This window comes from Perca fluviatilis, chromosome 3 (genome assembly GCF_010015445.1).
Source record: "Perca fluviatilis chromosome 3, GENO_Pfluv_1.0, whole genome shotgun sequence".
Taxonomy (NCBI): Eukaryota; Metazoa; Chordata; class Actinopteri; order Perciformes; family Percidae; genus Perca; species Perca fluviatilis.
The window spans coordinates 9,924,459-9,943,224 of NC_053114.1; the positions used below are offsets into that span (position 1 = coordinate 9,924,459).

Sequence of the window (18,766 nt, forward strand, 5' to 3'; positions counted from 1 at the left end):
GAGGAGCCGGATGTTTTTTTTTTTAATTACCTGCTTCATCTAGTTCTACTCAAACATAGGGTCAGTTTCAGCAAATATGACAGAAAGTTAGTTTTATAAGTCTTACCTACTGCACCTTTAATTGGGGGGGGGAGGGGGGGCGTCAAACACTTAAAGGCTTCGCTACCACACACACACACACACACACACACACACACACACACACACACACACACACAGCTTTATGATAAATCATGCAAGTTGGGAGCTGATGGAATTACTTTTCACTGGAATTGTACCTTGTGCAATCTTATGTGACAAATAAAGTAATATTTACATTAATAAACAGGATTTCGTGAAGAAACTCTTAAATTTGAAATGAAACTAAAATGTACAAATCAGCCACTCTTTCATCAGAGCCAAAATATGCCAATAGTTTAGTATTACAGACAAGCTGGCTGTGAACACACAGGAACAAATATTAGCAGGAACTAAACTAGGTTTGGTACTTGAGCTCATTATGTTGGAAGAATGCCAAACACCAATTAAAGAAAATAAGAAAAAAGGCAAGGAAGCTTTGTGACTTGGATCATTCTGTTTTCATCTGTTTGCAGGGACACTCATCTTTATTTGTGAGTTAAAAGAAGACTTTCCTGTTTATGTCATTCACATTGAGCTGATGGCTTTTGCTGTTATGGTGACATCAGCCTGTATTAATGACTCAGCTCATTTACCAAATAACTCTTGGACATGGGATTCTCCAAAAAGAACAGTTTTTGCTTTGCTCCTATCCTGTGTCATACTTGCATTATTTAGAGATACAGTGTTCCTTGCAGTGGTACAGGGCTATGTGTTTGTTGGGTTACGTTGGGAGTGTTTGGATGTGCTGCTTTTGATGTCTTTATTTGGAAATGCATCCTTCCCACAGCCCCTTTCCATAAACTATGCTAAAAAACGTAGGCATTAAAGACCTACACCTGATTTAAATTAACCCAACCTTCCATAAAGGTAAATTCAAGCTCACACTATCAGACTAAATTGAGCCTGCTTCAAGTATTGAGTGTTGTCCTGTTTGGGAACAAATTTCAGTCAACTGATTGTTCATCCCACGTTTAGTGTAATCACCCACACAATGTGTGATACAGTTGGTGTAAGTGTTCTATGTTGTCGACTGGTTTAGAGGAAATAGAAAATGTAATAGTTTGGCGTATCTCTGCCATCATGGACCAAACTGGCAGTGTTAAAGGAAGGAGCTAAAACCTGAAAAACCAGTCCCCCTTGATCAGTGAACAAGATAACTAATTGTATTACCTTTATTTATGTTGGAGACTTAAGCAGGGATAATGTGTCCACTTCTATTCAAGTCTGAAGCTGTTTTCATTGAGGCTCAACACTGTTCCAACAGAAAGCATGAGATTAGTTTTTAGTAGTGGTGCTCCATTTACGTTTTTTTTTTTTTTTGCCTCCAATATTGATTGCTGATTGTCGTTTGTTGTTATAGCAGCTAGTATAGCAGTATTACAGTTTAGGTTAGTTTGACTGTCTTGTGCATTGGGATCTCCACCAGGGGGCAGCATAACCTAGTATATGCGTGCTGTGTGACTCTACAGCAGGGGTCTTCCATGTTTTTTAAGCCAAGGATCCCTTAACTGAAAGAGACGCAGCGGGGACCCCCTACTACATCTATTGTATAAAATGAAGTTGCATGTTAAACATGCAATAACTTGTAGGGCGGCTTAAGCCTTTATACATACCTTTTTTGCATAGAATACTAAGCTATTTAAATAGCTTAATAATTGTTGACATTATTTTATAAACCATGTTTTAATGTTAAACATACATGTGGCACTGTGAATCCTTAGGATTAACTGTATCTGTGGATGGCTATTTTAGTGACTACTTTACCTATAGCCCAGTAAGCAGTGGGGATTTATATTTGCTAATAATATGTTGGATTCATGTTAAGACTTTTTAATTCTTGAAAAAAGTTCCAAAAATTAACAATAATTTGGAGGCCCCCCGTGCACTGACTCTGGGACCCCATAGGGGTTCCTGACCCCGTGTTGTAGATCCCTGCTCTACATTATTACTAAATAATCACAGAGTCAATGTTGTTGGTTTCTTATTCTGTCAACAATATACTTTTACTTAGCCTGTTCAATCAACAGTATAAGTTCAAGCAGTACAAAGAATTCCCAAGGAGCAATGCAACAAGTACACTACATTAAGTCTAAAAGGACAACTAATATATGCAATGTAATTATACCATATTATGAACATTATTGTCAATCTTCTGATCGCATATTTTTTACGGGGTAACGCCCGATAGAAATCAGTGGCCCGTCAATCGGGGCAACCCTAGTTTTTAGACTTTGGCAACTGGTCTCAACTCTAAACTTGTTTAAGTTTGTTTAGAAGTAGACCCACACTTCACTGAAACATACAATGTGAGATGTATGCTTATATTCATCTGTGTATGTCTTGAGATTACTGTAAATGGGCAGTTTAGAAAAGCTTGGCGAGGCGCTAATGAGCAAGACATGGTGTAAATGTTTTTCATAGAACTCCGGTAGAACCGTGAATATTTAAGAATAAATTCAGCGCTTTCTTTAGTTTTATTAAAACCAAACTAAAGTTCTGTTTAGACACAAACTCAGCTCCAGAAGCGTCACCCCCAGAAACAGAAACACCAGTTATCAACCTATGTCTCATTGTGTGTGTGTTACCTGTTGTTACAGTTACGTCTCCTGTGTGTGGCCACTCAACATGGTGATCTGCAGAGTGTGTGTTACCTCCTGAAAGAAGCCCGTATCCCTGTGCCCCAGGAGCCATCCAAAAGCAACCCAGCCATCATGGCAGCATACTATGGCCACGCCAGCTTGGTCAAAGAGCTGCTGGATTCCATACCTGGTAGGAGGAGAAAAACAGCATTGTATATTGTATAAGCATATTATACCTAAAATCACCATACTGCATTATCCTTACACATTACATTACTCTTAATTAAGACTCTGGCACAATGGTATTACCATGCTGTAAGCTTGTTTGGGAGAGCCAACATGATATTGGCTTTTTTATTATCTTCAAGTTAAATGGGTATTTACCGCTGAACTGAAAGGAGAATATAAACACATAATTTTAACAAAGATACATTGATTGAGCCTAATATGCACACTCAGGTAATTTAAAGCTTACAATTACAATATAATTGTTGTTAGTGTATCTTCATTCATATAACCAGGTGCTCGAAATAGAGTAGTTCATGCCTATTATGCTTAGAAGAGAGAAAGAATATAAACAGATTGACCCTTTATCATGTTTGACCTTCTCATCAACACTGACAAAAACCATCATTGAAAAAAAATCTATCTGACAGGAAACCTTGGAGGCTCAACTCAAGGTCAGGTCGTCATGGAAACATGAACTTTTATATCGTCTGTCAGATTGGTGACTGGACTAAAGGCAGCTCTGCAGTGCAGTCCAAGTGTTTTTTAATGAAGAAAAGTGTGTCCTGACTGACTGGTGTTGGCTCTCTCTCAGGTCCATGTCTGAGGGGAGACTTGCTGAACTGGATGCTAGCCACATCTTGCCAGCAGGGTCACCTGGACGTAGTCCGGCTGCTCGTCCATGGCTATGATGTTGATGCCAAGGACTGTGCCATCCACAGCGATGAGTTTGCTGTAATTACCGGGCTGCCGCTGTACGCTGCTGCACGAGCAGGTATGCAGACACACACACACACACACACACACAGGTTCACTCCAGACATCTTCTGTGCTTCCAACACAGCAAACGGTGGGAACGTGGGGAGCACATTTTGTATTTGCTGCTTTACAAAATCCTCAAATCAAAAAACAAAAACATTATTTCTACAGTGCCTTCAAAAAGTACTCCTGCATTAATGTCCAGCTAACGTACAGCAGTAAATGCCTTCGCAGTGAAACCAGACCTAACATATTTTTAGATGAAACAGACAGGCACACTGAACTACAGGCCTAATCTTCAAGGGTCTTTAGGAAACGCAGATAACAATGGGTTAAAAATACTCAAAGAGTTCTTACTATTGTTTTTCCAGGGATTTAAATATGTTTAACAAAGTAACATCATTACACAGTAACACTTAAGATGAGCAATCCAGAACAACAAATTGTTGAAAATAGCAACCTGGTTTTCTTTTTGTCTTTCTGTCTGTCTGTCTGTTCGTCTGTCCATCCGTGTCTGTGTCTGCTACTGCATACTTTGAGCTACGGAAATCATTGGAATATCAAACTGTTCAGCTCTTTAAGGACATATATGCTTGTCTTGTCTTCACCTTTTTTACTAAAAAGTATTGGCACTGATGATGTGACGTTAAAACACATTTCTTCTTTCAGCCCTTTAGACAATTCATTTCAACTTGTGCTTTGACAGTATTGCAGTTTAGCTTTCAGCTTTCCTAGCAATGTATTTCTGCTCTTAGCTTCTTTAGATAATGCAGTTCAGCATCCAACTCTGCCAGTTTTATAATTCAGTTTCCAGGTTTTTGGAAGTGCTGGTACAATGCTAGTGACAGATACTGAGTGAACACTGTCCACCTCTGGTACTGTGAACACATAAAGTGAGAAGTGTGTTTTGTGTTGCAGGTAATGAAGAGATAGCTCGCTTCCTGCTGCAGAATGGAGCAGGATTCTCCTCATACACCCTGATGGACCATCCAGCCTTCAGCAAACACCTCCTTAGACTCAAACTACAGGAAACCTCCAACGCAGAGGGAGAGAAGGTCTGTGTTTTGGAAACACAGGGGGGCAAAGATAATGTGTTTGTGAACGCTGGAAAAACTCAATGTTACACAGAGACTGGGCTCACGTAGGAAGGCAAGGCAGCCTTATTTGTATAGCACATTTCAGCAACAGGGCAATTAAAAGTGCTTTACATAAAACATTAGCCGTTGAAAACAATACAAAATATAAAAACAGATAAAATACGATATCGTTATGACGTTAGTACGGGACAATGTATAAGCCGTTGCTCTATACACGTAATCCACCCGCAATCCTTGCCGTTCCCACAACGGCCGGTCCCACCAGATACTTTTTAATTATCTTTATATGACAGTTCCAATTTTCAACAATGTAACTTCAGTAACAATTATATAATATGAGAATAAAAGTTACAGTGCAGTATAAGAAATGAACAATTATTTAAAGAAAGGCAGCATAAAAAAGAAAGGTCTTCAGCCTTGATTTAAAAGAACAGAGTTGCGGCGGACCTGCAGTTTTCTAGGAGTTTGTTCCAGATATGTGGTGCATAAAAACTGAATGCTGCTTCTCCCTGTTTAGTTCTGACTCTGGGGACAGAAAGCAGACATATCCCAGACGACCTGAGAGGTCTGGATGGTTCATAATGTAGCAGCAGATCAGAAATGTATTTTGGCCCCAAACCGTTTAGTGCTTTATAAACCAACAGAAGTATTTTGAAATAAATTCTTTGAGGGACAGTAGTAGTAGTACTAGGAGCTGAAAAATGAAAAAATAAAATATTTGTGCCGTGATGTGTAATGTTGTAATTTCTTTTTGTTTTAAAAAATTGGTATTGAAAAAATGGCTGGGTATCCTTCAAAAATTGAAAGACTTTTGAAGGATACCCAGCCCTAATTCTGGGTTTAATGGCAAATGTTCACGTATTTACTTTGATACACAGTTAAGCATTACAATGTAGTATAATTAGGTTCATAATACTGGAAGTCAAAGTGGTGAGAGGAAGTCCTGATTAAATCCATGTTGTTCTCAGCCCTCTAATGATATCATGCCGCCTGTGTGAGTGTGTGTGCAGGCTGTCACTGTGTGCTGGAGTGGTCTGCAACTGCCATGGTTGGAGCTGGATTGGTTCATGGATGTCTCGTCACGTATCACCCACCTGGATCTGTCATCCAACAGCCTGGCTGCTCTGCCCTCCGTGGTGCCCTGGGGTCTGATCCACCTGCAGATTCTTGATCTTTCTAACAATCTGCTGAAAGAGCTGCCAGCTGCTCCCAGCTCCCACGAGGTCATCTGCTCCAGGTACGTTGGTCTGGCCCAGATGCACCTGTGACAAATGTGTTTTCACACAACAAAAGACTAAGGGTCTAAGGAAGAGATCTTCAACAGGGGGTCCGGGGCCCCTAGGGGGGTCCTCAGAGTTTCTGACTGGGAACTAATTCTCAGAAGGCGAAGCACTGCTTCTTGGGCGGAGTGATTAGCGTAACACCTGAAAAGCACGGTTGTTACTCTCTGCTCCTCACCCAGAGATGTTCACAAGTCATTTTATGGAAGTCCAAGTCGAGTCTCATGTCTTTGAGCTAGAGTCCAAGTCAAGTCTCAAGTCTGTGGCCATCTGATCTGTCCCTAACACTGTATTGTTAAATCTTATGAATTCAAAGCATATCCTGTAACTACCATCCGTACAGTACAGTATCAAAATCAGTTGTAGGATAACTTCATTGGGTCTACTTAACACATCCCTCTAGCCCTCGGACCTGGTGAAATATTAACCTAAGTCTGTCACATCATATGGATACAACTATAAAGATACAATGTGCCTGTTCCCAGCATTAGCAGAACACTTTGCGATGGTTAGCTTGTTACCTGTGACAATGTATGCTAAATGTAACGTCTCTTTCACTCAAAAAAATCTGTCAAAGTGGAAATCAAGAGAATAATGGCAGCGCCACACCAGTTACAGAACAACATGCATCTCAGTGTCAGTCCAAATTACGCACAATAAGCAGTTTGAACTCACTGATGTAATGCCATTTATTTTTTTAAGTGTTAGTAGGCTCAGTGAAACGGAGTCCAGCGCGAGGGAGATCCGACTCAGAGGAGGAGAGGTTAGTGAGGCCAGCGTCTCCACAGCAGGTGACAGTGCGCACGGATCAGCTGCACCATGCATGGATGAAATAATGAAATAGTAAATAGGACTACAGTAACAGAAATATTTGCAGAATTAAGACCGTCAAAACTGCCCAGTGTTTGGTGGACCGGGTACACCTTGTTCACCCGACACAACGTTTGTTCCTGGGGAGATGGATCCGTGCTTCCCGCCTCATGTGCGCCATGGATGTCGGAGCCTCAGCAACTACTAACTATAAAGATACAATTTGCCTGTTCCCAGCATTAGCACAACACTTTGCGATGGTTAGCTTGTTACCTGTGATGATATATGCTAAATTTAACGTCTCTTTCACATTAGCAAGTGACTGACCTATCTGCGTGCATTTTGAGATGCCTGATGAAGTCCAACGTTGTTGATCCGCCATCATTTATCTTGGTGCCACGCACCTTGCATGTAGCTGTTCACTTACTGCCACTGTTTACAAAGTTATTGAAAGCAAAACTAATGACAAAAGGCACAACTCCGGCAGGACTTGGTGTCGCCATCGACAATGCATTTTTTTGTGAGTGCGTGCACATAAGGCATAGCGCATGCGTTACATTGCACATTATGGCAAAGGGCAGGGGACATGCAGCTCGTCATAAGTTTCCCCAACGTGTGTGTGCCAATAAAAGAAAATAGAAATACATATAGATTTAAAAAGCAATAATTGCATGAAAACAGGTTGTTGACGAGTCTTGAAGCTCGAGTCCGAGTCAAGTCTGAAGTCTTTTGGGTCGAGTCGCAAGTCAAGTCTGAAGTCTTTTGGGTCGAGTCCGAGTCAAGTCTGAAGTCAGCTGTTTGTGCGACTTTAGTGCGACTTGAGTCTGAGTCTCAGACTCAAGTCCCCATCTCTGTCCTCACCACGGGGCTTCTCAGGTGCTACGAGCAAATCACTCTGCCCAAGTAGCAGAAGTAGCAGTGCTTCGCCTTCTGTGGAGAATAGATCCCAGTACGTATACGGTTAGAAGATGGCTGTGTCTCATGTGACCTTGTTATTTATACACACTGTGACTATACAAATCACAACATGTAAATAGGAAAATGTTGGCGTTATTTTGTCACTTATTGGGAGCAGTAGGCTAGATGGAGCCGGTTACCTCCAGGATCTGTGCTAACCTAGGCTAGCGGTGGGGGCGTCAGACAGAGTTACAACACGCACGGAGATGAGAAGGGTATGTATGGACTTATCGAACTCTGGGGGATACGGTGAATAAGCTAAAGTCCCAATAAGTCGGCGTGTTCCTTTGAGGGGTCCTTGGCTTAAAAAACGTTGAAGACCCCTGGTCTAAGGTAGTAAGGCGATGGGGACTCTGTGTTTACATTAATGATGCCAATGTTGATGGACAATATTTTACTGATGTTGAATTGTAATGTTAAAGGACTACAGTGTAATAGTCAGTGTAGAATTTAGGGAGATCTATTGGCAGAAATGAAAGATAATATTTTGGCCCGTGCACCAACGGGTGCGAGGACCCTATTAAAACTAAAGGAATGATTGTTATTTTGTGCAATGAATTACATATTAAAGGGTCTTAAGATGCTCAAAAACGTACCAAAATTTTTACACACATCAGGACGGGTGACAAATGTAATGTTTTATGGGTTTCGTGCTGGATTGTGACAAAATTCTGAAAAGCAAATTTTTAAAGTTTAAAGGAAATTGGTAGGCTTGTGTAACATATTGAGACTAACAAAAAAGTATTTTTGGGGTTTACCCTAAATTTAACAGGAAGTCAGCCATTTTTAATTTACTGTGTAATCTTTTGCCATTTTCAGGAGTCGTACTTTAACAGACTCCTCCTACAGAAATAATAACATTTTTGTGCATACTAAAGATCTTAATGATGAAAAGCAAAAATGTATTTCCTGGGCCGTGCCCAGACCACGCCAGGTTTTATTTTCCTCTGTAACGGTTAACCAAGTTGATATTGTTCAAGAAACGACTCCAATAAATATGCTAAATTCTCCTTAAACCACAATACATCATTTCTGTTTCTACATGAACATGTCCTGAAGTAAATTAGGTTACTGGACACAAATATTAATCTAATATTGATCTTTTCTCACTTTGGCTAAAAGGCAAAAAAAAATAATTCTCAAAATGCCTGTGTGCATGTGTTTATGTATTCCCACACCAAAGGTGTTTAAGTATAGGGCAAACACTAGTCTATATCAGCGACGTTTCATTTCTGGTATTGTTCAGGTGCCACCGGTTATTCCGCCGGATGTCCCTCATTTTAAGCTGGATGTCCGTTACTTTCCTCTTTTTTTGTGTTGGCGTTCTAAACTCCGGTGGATTTATGAGGACTATGGTTGACTGCTCCTCAGATCTCTGCAGGGTAAATCCAGACGGCTAGCTCGACTATCTGTCCAATCTGAGTTTTCTCAGATTCGACACATCGCTATTTTGCAGAGGTGCATCGAGTCCGGTGCCCAAGACAACTGTAATTGGTTTAAAGAAATGCCACTAAACTAGAGCATGATGTACCTTTCTCTGCAGCGCTGTGGAGGTAGGTCTGGCAATGCGAAACTAGGCAAACACTGATTAAATGAATCCGTCCTGAATGTAGCTCCCTGTGTCATAAAGTGGAAGCTGTCAGTGGTCACCCTCTCAGCCTGTCTTTTCCTGTGTTTTAGTTTACAGCGCATAAATCTCTCTCAGAACCAGCTCACCAGTTTGCCACCCGGACTTCTGCATCTGACCCACGTCCAGCGACTTTCTGCTGCTAAGAACCAGCTCACAGTCCTATTTGACATCCCTACCAGTATGTTCCAACTCAGCTTATATATAACTATTTTATCTTTGTAGGAAGAACACTTTTGAATATAGATGTAAAGAATATATTAACTTGTTGTCAGTTACATGTCAGGGTTATTTTGAAAAGAGTTTGATCAAGAGCTGCAAGGGTCAAATTGAGTATGGTAACCCCCAGACTTTACATAAACACATCCTGAAACCCAACTTGGGGACATTTTAAATAAGCTAGCACATGTTAGTCATGTAAACCTGCATGTCTGAAGCTGTGATTCATCCTGACTCAATACTTCTAAGGCTCATTAGTTAGTTAGTTTTTTTAACCAGTTTTCACCAATATAAATACCTTGTTTCCAAACTGAGTTATTGTGCCCACACTTCTGAGCACGCTCATCAAAATGTTTTGAAAATTCAAAAACAAACCTCACAGTGAAACTACAGTGTTTTGTGCTGCAAATAGTATTTTTAAATCACTTTTTGTGTTAATGATGGTGGTCATTTTAATTGACTTATGAAAAAGTGACTTTAAATAACAGAAGCCAGACAACCAAATATTATCTTTTATCATCCATCGTCTGAAAGGTTGGAAAATGATTTAAAAAAAAAAAAAAAAAAAAAAGTTCTCCAGGGTCCAAGGTGATGTCCTCAAATGTTTTGTCCAAGCAACAGTCCATAACCCAAGGATATTTGTTATTATTATCACATCGGAGAGGAAAGAGTGTTTCTGATCGCTTGACTAACTCAATTACTGCAGCACTAGCCATCTGTTAAAAGCTTGGATAAATTGTTATTCAATACATCTAGGTTATTACAGCCATTCATACACTTTATGTCAGATACATGGATGTTGCCATAAATTTGCCATTAAATTAACCATTTTGCCATCGGTGGGTTGGTGCTCATTGTTTTGTCTTGTTTTTGTTGTAAATTCAGTTTTCTGCTGAGGAACCTGGAGCTCTTTTACCATAGATGAGCTCATGAACATCAGGGAAACCACACCAGCGGACATAGTTCCCACTTTTCATATTCATTTTTAAAATGTTTTTGTTTATGCATGCACCAACCACCAAGGCAAATTCCTTATAAGTGTTACTACCTTGGCAATAAACCCTTTTCTGATTCTGATTTTAAAACCTATTCAAACTGATTTAGAGTAACAACATCTGAAGGGCCTTTTAGTCGTTATGTGGTCATTTGTGCAGGTCTGATTTTCTGACTTTGGCTGTGTTCTCCATTCTGTCAGCCACTAACTGGATCGGTCTTCGCAAGCTAGAGGAGCTGGATGTGTCTGACAACTGTCTGAGAAGTCTGCCCACAGCAGTCATGCACTGTTTGAAATCCCTGAGCTTCCTCAATGTGTGCAGGAACACACTGAGCACCTTCCCTGACCCCTGGGCTTGTCCTCTGGTAAGAAATAGACTGAATGGTCCACTTCCTGTTTTTATCTGCTGATTTACAGGATTTTTCTTTTAATCAAAATAGAATAGTCAAGGTGCTTTTGTCCATGTTTGATATTCTGGGTATTACTGTATTGAGCTCATTTTAATATGATTATTTATTTGCCATCTATAGGTATCCAGTCAATTTGCAATTTGGGTTATTATAGAACTTTTGAGGGTTACACATATCATGGTGTTAGAGCTGTTTGAGAGGCTTAGCTACTATGCCAAAGATACTGTAACATTTTAGGAGGACAATGAATGTTCATGCAAGATGTTAAACATTTTTATTGCATTCCATAAATGTATGTACTTTATGATTGTCTTTTATTATTGTTGTTGTTGTTCCAGCTTTTGGTCCCAGACAGGTTAGAGGAGTCACACAGACTAAAGGCCCTTTCACACCTACCTCATTTAGTCTGGATTTTCTGATCTTTCAGTTTTATCCGAACCAAAATTACAGGTGTGAACTGGTTTGCGTGTGGTACCTTTCTGTCCGTTTAGTGTGAAAGCATTTTTTGGGATGACCATTTACAAGAAGTTCCGGTGCTCCCGGGTAAACAACCGACATAACACGCAAGGAAGCACACGGAAGCAAATTGCCACTCACCTCTTCAGTCTATCCCCAAACGGAGGTGCCAGGGCTCGCAGGATTGCTGGCAGTCTTCTCCTCCTTTCCTGACTGGTGACGATAAAAATGTTCGCACAACGAAGACGTTCCTTTGGCGAATTTGAACTAACCTTGAGTATAGTTGGTGCTGCAGGTGGTAATGCCATAATAACAATATAGTTGCAACCATATTCAATTCAATTCAATTCAATTTTATTTATAGTATCAAATCATAACATAAGTTATCTCGAGACACTTTACAGATAGAGTAGGTCTAGACCACACTCTATAATTTACAAAGCCCCAACAATTCCAACAATTCCAGTAATTCCCTCAAGAGCAAGCAGTGCGACAGTGGCGAGGAAAAACTCCCTCTTGGGAAGAAACCTCGGACAGACCCAGACTCTTGGTAAGCGGTGTCTGCCGAGCGGTTGGGGGTGTGATGAACAGTGGCGATAGTAGTCACATTAATAATGGAACAGTGACTGGATGTAGCGGGAAGCTGCAGGGTTCAGCAGGACGCAGCATGACATTGCAGGGCATCGCTGAGCTCAGCAGGGAGTGCAGCAGGACCACGCGACCGCTGCAACCAGGATCTTGGTGCCAAGCGTTCTCCAAGGAAATACGCTGGGGGAAAAAGCATAAGGACTCCGGGGAGTAAACTCCCCAGAAGCTAGGATTAGTAACAAGCATTTCTGGGACGGGCTGCACACAAATAGTAATAGTAATAGTAACCGTAATAGAAAGGGAAGGAGAGAGCAGAAAGAGCCTCAGTGTGTCAAAGGAAGGAAGTCCCCCGGCAGTCTAGAACTATAACAGCGTAACTATAACAGGTAACTAAGAGACGAAGTCATAAGGAGAGGTAGCTTTTACGGCGTTAGAACTCTCCCCCTGCCGGATCTGGCTTGGCTGGCCTGCCTCCCTCTACTTTGTTATGTATTATTAATCTAACAATTATGAAGAGAAGCAGTTGGGCCAGTTAGGTGAACACTGCAACTCCTCACTCCCTAATTATAAGCTTTATCAAATAGGAGAGTTTTAAGTTCATTCTTGAATGAGGTGACAGTTTCTTTCCCCCCCTGAACCCAGATCGGGAGCTGGTTCCATAGGAGAGGAGCCTGATAACTGAAGGCTCTAGCTCCCATTCTACTTTTAGAGACTCTAGGTACCACCAGTAACTCTGCATTCTGGGAGCGCAGTGCTCTAGTGGGACAATAGGGTATTAGGAGCTCTTCTAGATATGATGGTGCTAGACCATTTAGAGCTTTGTAGGTCAAGAGAAGGACTTTAAACTCAATCCTGGATTCAACAGGAAGCCAATGCAGAGAAGCTAATACAGGAGAAATATGATCTCTTTTCTTAGTTCTTGTGAGAACACGCGCTGCAGCATTCTGGATCAGCTGGAGAGTCTTAAGAGACTTATTTGAGCAACCTGACAGTAGGGAATTACAATAGTCCAGCCTGGAAGTAACAAATGCATGGACTAGTTTTTCCAGCGTCGTTTTGAGACAGGATATTCCTAATTTTGGCAATGTTACGAAGATGAAAAAGGCTGTTCTTGAGGTTTGTTTTAGATTGGCATTAAAGGATATATCCTGATCAAAGATAACTCCTAAATTTCTAACAGTGGTGCTGGAGGCCAGGGCAACACCATCCAGAGTAGCTATATCTCTAGATAATGAAGTTCGGAGGTGTTTAGGGCCCAGCACAATAACTTCAGTTTTGTTAGGGTTTAACATCAGAAAATTATAGGTCATCCAGGATTTTATATCCTTAATGCACGCTTGAAATTTAGCTAGCTGACTGGTTTCATCTGGTTTGATTGACAAGTATAATTGGGTGTCATCCGCATAACAGTGAAAGTTAATTGAGTGTTTTCTAATAATATTGCCTAGAGGAAGCATATATAAGGAGAATAGAATTGGTCCAAGCACTGAGCCTTGAGGAACCCCATGGCTAACTTTAGCGTACTTGGAGGATTTATCATTAACATTCACAAATTGAGATCGATCAGAGAAATAGGACCTAAACCAACTCAGAGCAATTCCTTTAATGCCAACCAAGTGTTCCAATCTCTGTAACAGGATTGAATGGTCAATAGTGTCAAATGCAGCACTAAGATCTAGTAAAACAAGAACGGAGACAAGACCTTTGTCTGCAGCAGTTAAAAGGTCGTTAGTAATTTTCACCAGTGCCGTCTCTGTGCTATGATTCTTTCTAAATCCTGATTGAAAGTCATCAAATAAACTATTGCTATGTAGAAAATCACATAACTGATTAGCAACCACCTTCTCAAGGATCTTGGATAGAAAGGGAAGGTTAGATATAGGTCTATAGTTTGCTAAGACCTCAGGATCCAGGGTTGGTTTTTTCAGAAGAGGTTTTATCACAGCTACTTTAAATGACTGTGGTACATAATCTGTTAATAGAGACATATTGATCATATCTAGTAATGAAGTGTTAACCACAGGTAATGCTTCTTTGAGTAGTCTCGTTGGGATGGGGTCCAAGAGACAGGTAGATGGCTTAGCTGAGGATATCTTTAACATTAATTGTTGAAGGTCTATAGGATAAAAGCAGTCTAAGTATATGTCGAGACTAGTCTTTATTTCCTAACGACTCTGCGTTTAAAGGTGAACCGTTAGAAGTTGAGTGTAAAAGGTGATGAATTTTATCTCTAATTGTTGTAATTTTATCATTGAAGAAGCTCATGAAGTCATCACTACTCAGAGCTAGAGGAATAGATGGCTCAGTAGAGCTGTGGCTATCTGTCAGCCTGGCGACAGTGCTGAAAAAGAAACCTTGGGTTGTTCTTGTTTTCTTCTATTAGTGATGAGTAATAGTCTGATCTGGCCTTTCTTAGGGCCTTCCTATAGGTTTTGGAGACTTTCTTGCCAATCCAAACGAGATTATTCCACCTTGGTGGAACGCGCCACTTACATTCGAGGGTTTCGCGAGATTTGTTTTAATTTGCGAGTTTGGGAGTTATACCAAGGTGCTAGTTTCCTTTGCTTCATCATCTTCTTTTTCAGGGGCGGCCGGAGTCTTAAGGTCGTCCGTAGGCATGTCGTAACACCGTCTACCAAATGCATCAATTTGAGAGGGACTGAGGTTAACATACAGGTCCTCTGTTATGTTAAGGCATGACATAGAGTCGAATGCTGTTGGAATATCTTCTTTAAATTTAGCTATAGCACTGTCAGATAAGCATCTGGTGTAGGAGCTTTTATCTAATTTAATATAATCAGGTAGTAAGAATTTGAAAGTGATTAAAGAATGATCTGATAATACCGAATTCTGCGAAAATATTATTAAATCCTCAATTTCAATACCATATGCCAGCACAAGGTCGAGGGTGTGGTTAAAACAGTGCGTCGCCTTGTGCACACTCTGACTGAAACCGATTGAATCCAGTAATGAGTTGAAAGCAGTACTAAGGCTGTCATTGTCAACGTCCACATGGATATTAAAATCACCTACAAGAAGTACTTGGTCTGATTTAAGGACTAAACATGATAAAAACTCTGAGAATTCAGATAAAAATTCAGAATACGGACCTGGAGCCCTGTAAATAACAACGAATATAATTGGCTGTAATGTTTTCCATTTTGGATGTTGAAGATTAAGAACAAGACTTTCAAATGAGTTATAATGTAATTTAGGTTTAGGAGTAATTAACAGGCTTGCATCAAAGATGGCTGCAACTCCCCCTCCTCGGCCTGAGCCTCTAGGAATTTGAGTATTAATATGGCTGGGAGGAGTGGCTTCATTTAGACTAACATAGTCTTCATGGCCCAGCCAGGTTTCAGTAAGACAAAATAAATCAATTTTATTATCTGATATCAACTCGTTTACCAATACTGCTTTAGAAGACAGAGATCTAATATTTAATAGTCCACATCTAATTTTCCTATTTTGTTCTATTGCAGTCGTTTTAATTCCAATTAGGTTGTTAAGTATAGCGCATCTTTTGTTTACCTTTGATTTAACCGATCTGAGCCGGGGGACAGACACCGTGCTTATTAGACTATGAGGTGACGGCTCCAACGGAAGCACAGAGGGGCGTAGCACTGCACCTCTGATTACTAATATCAAACTTGGGTTGTCATGGTTTATGTCTGATAAATTCGTTCCAGATATTTTGATATGAGAGCGGCACCGTCCCAGGTGGGATGAATGCCGTCTCTCTCAATCAGACCAGGCTTTCCCCAGAACGCCCTCCAGTTATTCACATAGCCCACATCATTAGCTGGGCACCACCCCGACAACCAGCGGTGGAAGGATGACGTACGGCTGTACATTTCATCATTGGTCAGGTTTGGCAGGGGTCCAGAGAAAACTACTGAGTCCGACATTGTCTTTGCGTATGCACAAAGTGACTCAACATTCATTTTATGAATATACATCTGTTCATTCTTGTCAAGGCCAAAGAGTATTGTCATAGCTACCGGCCAAAGTGACAACACGCTGACGTCAGACGCACGTCCGTTTACAAACCAGTCAATTTCAAGTATAGAAAGATAATGACACACATAGATAATGACAACAGGATGCAAGCATGACATGTAGACTTCCTTAGTTTGCTCGCATACTTGCAATGTGAAACCAAACCAAAACTACTCAAATGTATCAAAAGCTGAACTTTGGTTCGGACCTTGTTGTGAAAAGGCCCTAACACACTGTTGGCCTTTTCCTGGGATTTATTTACGTAAAATAAGAGACATAAAATAACACCAGACTTTTAAGTTGGGGCAGAATTCTGGCAAGAGAATGGACAGAACATGTGTTATACCTAACTAACACGGCATTATCATATTTTATATATATATATATATATATATATATATATATATATATATATATATATATATATATATATATATATATATTTTTTTTTTTTTTTACTGTAAAGAAATGGTAGGATACAGTTGAACTGTATAATGGGGTGGGAGTAGCCTGACAAGCCAGACCCACATCAAGAAGTTGGGTCTGGGAACTCACCATTGAGAGGGCTCAATCCGAGGGGCGGGATAACGGTTGTCTTTCAAATTCCCTCTGCACGCAATAGGATAGCGCTAAAACCAGGCAGAGCAATGAAGAAGGTATTGAAGCTAGTTGATAGATTAAACTTTTGCCGTATCCGGTCGGCAAAACTCCGAACACATCTTCCTTTTTTAAGAATGATTTCTGTGCCGTTCTTTGTTCTTTTCTCAAAGAAAAGCTTAACTCCAAGTCTTCCAGAAGACCGCTGTTCCCAGCAGCAGCAGCCATAAGCCCGCCCACCGACTCTATACACAATGTAATTGGCCTGAATAGAGTTTGGTTTTTTCAGCTCGCAAGCCAACGGAGAGTGCCTAGACCCCCCTGGCTGCAAAATAAATGTTCTGCCACTATAGTGGTCTAGGGTGCGTCTAGATTTCTAGGCTAGGGTGGGAGGACTGTTTTCACATAATAACACAAATGGATATTCATATTTCTCATCCCCTGCAGAAGCAATGCAAAGCTTCCTCTAATGTGATCGAGAGTCTTCCAAACACTATCTCCATCTTTTGGAGGACTCATCTGCAGGAGGTGGACTTCTCCGACAACAGCCTGAAGGAGCTGCCCTCATATCTCTTTGAACTGGAGGTAGGAACCAGCATTCTGGATTTGTTGCTGGACATCTGTATGTGCACCACGCTGAAGTGCAATTAATAATTACAAATCTAAGGATTTAACAAAAATGAATGAATAAATAAAAAAATATATATAATCAGACTGCTGCGTGTGAAGTAGCCTGCAGATGGCACTGCTGCTGTGTGGTTGGTCTCCATGTTTGGGTCATGGACTTAAATTCAGCTTAGAAGCACCAAGATAATATAAGAAGAAATGTTTGGTACACTTTGCCAACACTAACCATAGGGTTGGCGATTTTGGGATTGGATTGTGGAGCTCTTAATAAAATTGCAAACCAAATAAGAATTTTGTACATGTTCAGCCTTTGAATGTACCAACACAAGCAGAGCAGAGCACTGCCAAATCAAATGCAAAAGCAAGAAACCGTAAGGCCAAATTGTACAACAATGGGCCTCATGCAAGTAACACATCTGCCGTTTGAGGGATTTCAGAGAATTGTCCCATTCGCCATTTTTTCTTGTATATGAATGATCTTGTTTTCTGCCAGACTTTATTTCAGAGCTATGTTTAGATTTAGACAATACCTGATTTGAATGAATGATGAGTGAGTGAATGATTTGAGACAGCGAAAACAAAGTAAACACAATGAGAACTTTTTGGAGCTCAGAGGAGCTGTTCTCTGAGCCAGCTGTCTGTGTATTCCTTGAAAGGAAAAATGTGAATGTGTGGTTTACAGTATCTAACGCCTCCTCTGACTCATCCTCCCATCAGGCTCTTGTCTCGTTGAGATTGTGTGGTAATCACATTGCGACACTCCCAGCCCCCAGTAAGTGGAAGTGCTCTCAGCTCAGGACCCTCGATCTTTCCAGGAACCAGCTGGGCAAGTAGGTCCACACTGTGGAACTGTAGAACACTGCCAGCTGTTACTGAACAGCTCAATAAATGTCTTGTGTAAAATAAAAACATTACGTTTGCAACGTTACAATGTTTTAAGGCACATTACAATATGTTTGTCAGTCAGCGTTGAAGAAAATTTGTGATATTTCAAGATAAAAACAGGGTGAGGCTTTGATCTGAATCTAGTATAACCCTGATTTCCGACTGTGCTGCGTTCTGGTTTTGTTCCGTCCTCCGTACCACACCGAAAGCGTCTCAGAAGCGGAGCGTCTTGCCTGCCCGTCTCGCAGATTATATTGTCTCTACAAGTACTTTATAGAACAATCACATGTTTATTATCTAGTACGTACCTTCCACTCCAAGTACTCCTGTAATTAAACTTCTATTTTCTGGTGTTGTCCTGATAAAAAAAGATCTGTGATGTCTATTATGATTTTCCATCTCCAAGGTGAATCTCTCGTCGTCCATGGTGTTGTAGAGGAGACATATACAATTTTTTGGGGGGGTGGCGTCTTTTGGTAAATTGACGGGATGCTCTCGTTGTTTTCCTTTCTTGCCCGGCTGTCCAAAGGCCCCGTG

General features: G+C 40.7%; 1 protein-coding gene across 4 annotated transcripts in view; it reads left to right on the plus strand.

Annotated features, from left to right (window-relative positions):
* Window positions 1-18,766, plus strand: part of lrrk1 (leucine-rich repeat kinase 1) — a 235,488-nt gene that overhangs the window by 63,307 nt on the left and 153,415 nt on the right. For all 4 annotated transcript variants that reach the window (XM_039794699.1, XM_039794701.1, XM_039794700.1 and 1 more), the window contains 8 exons: window positions 2,718-2,889; window positions 3,520-3,699; window positions 4,602-4,738; window positions 5,791-6,017; window positions 9,508-9,635; window positions 10,869-11,032; window positions 17,165-17,302; window positions 18,062-18,174. In XM_039794699.1, the coding sequence (XP_039650633.1) occupies window positions 2,718-2,889; window positions 3,520-3,699; window positions 4,602-4,738; window positions 5,791-6,017; window positions 9,508-9,635; window positions 10,869-11,032; window positions 17,165-17,302; window positions 18,062-18,174 (1,259 nt within the window). The remainder of the gene's footprint in view (window positions 1-2,717; window positions 2,890-3,519; window positions 3,700-4,601; window positions 4,739-5,790; window positions 6,018-9,507; window positions 9,636-10,868; window positions 11,033-17,164; window positions 17,303-18,061; window positions 18,175-18,766) is intronic.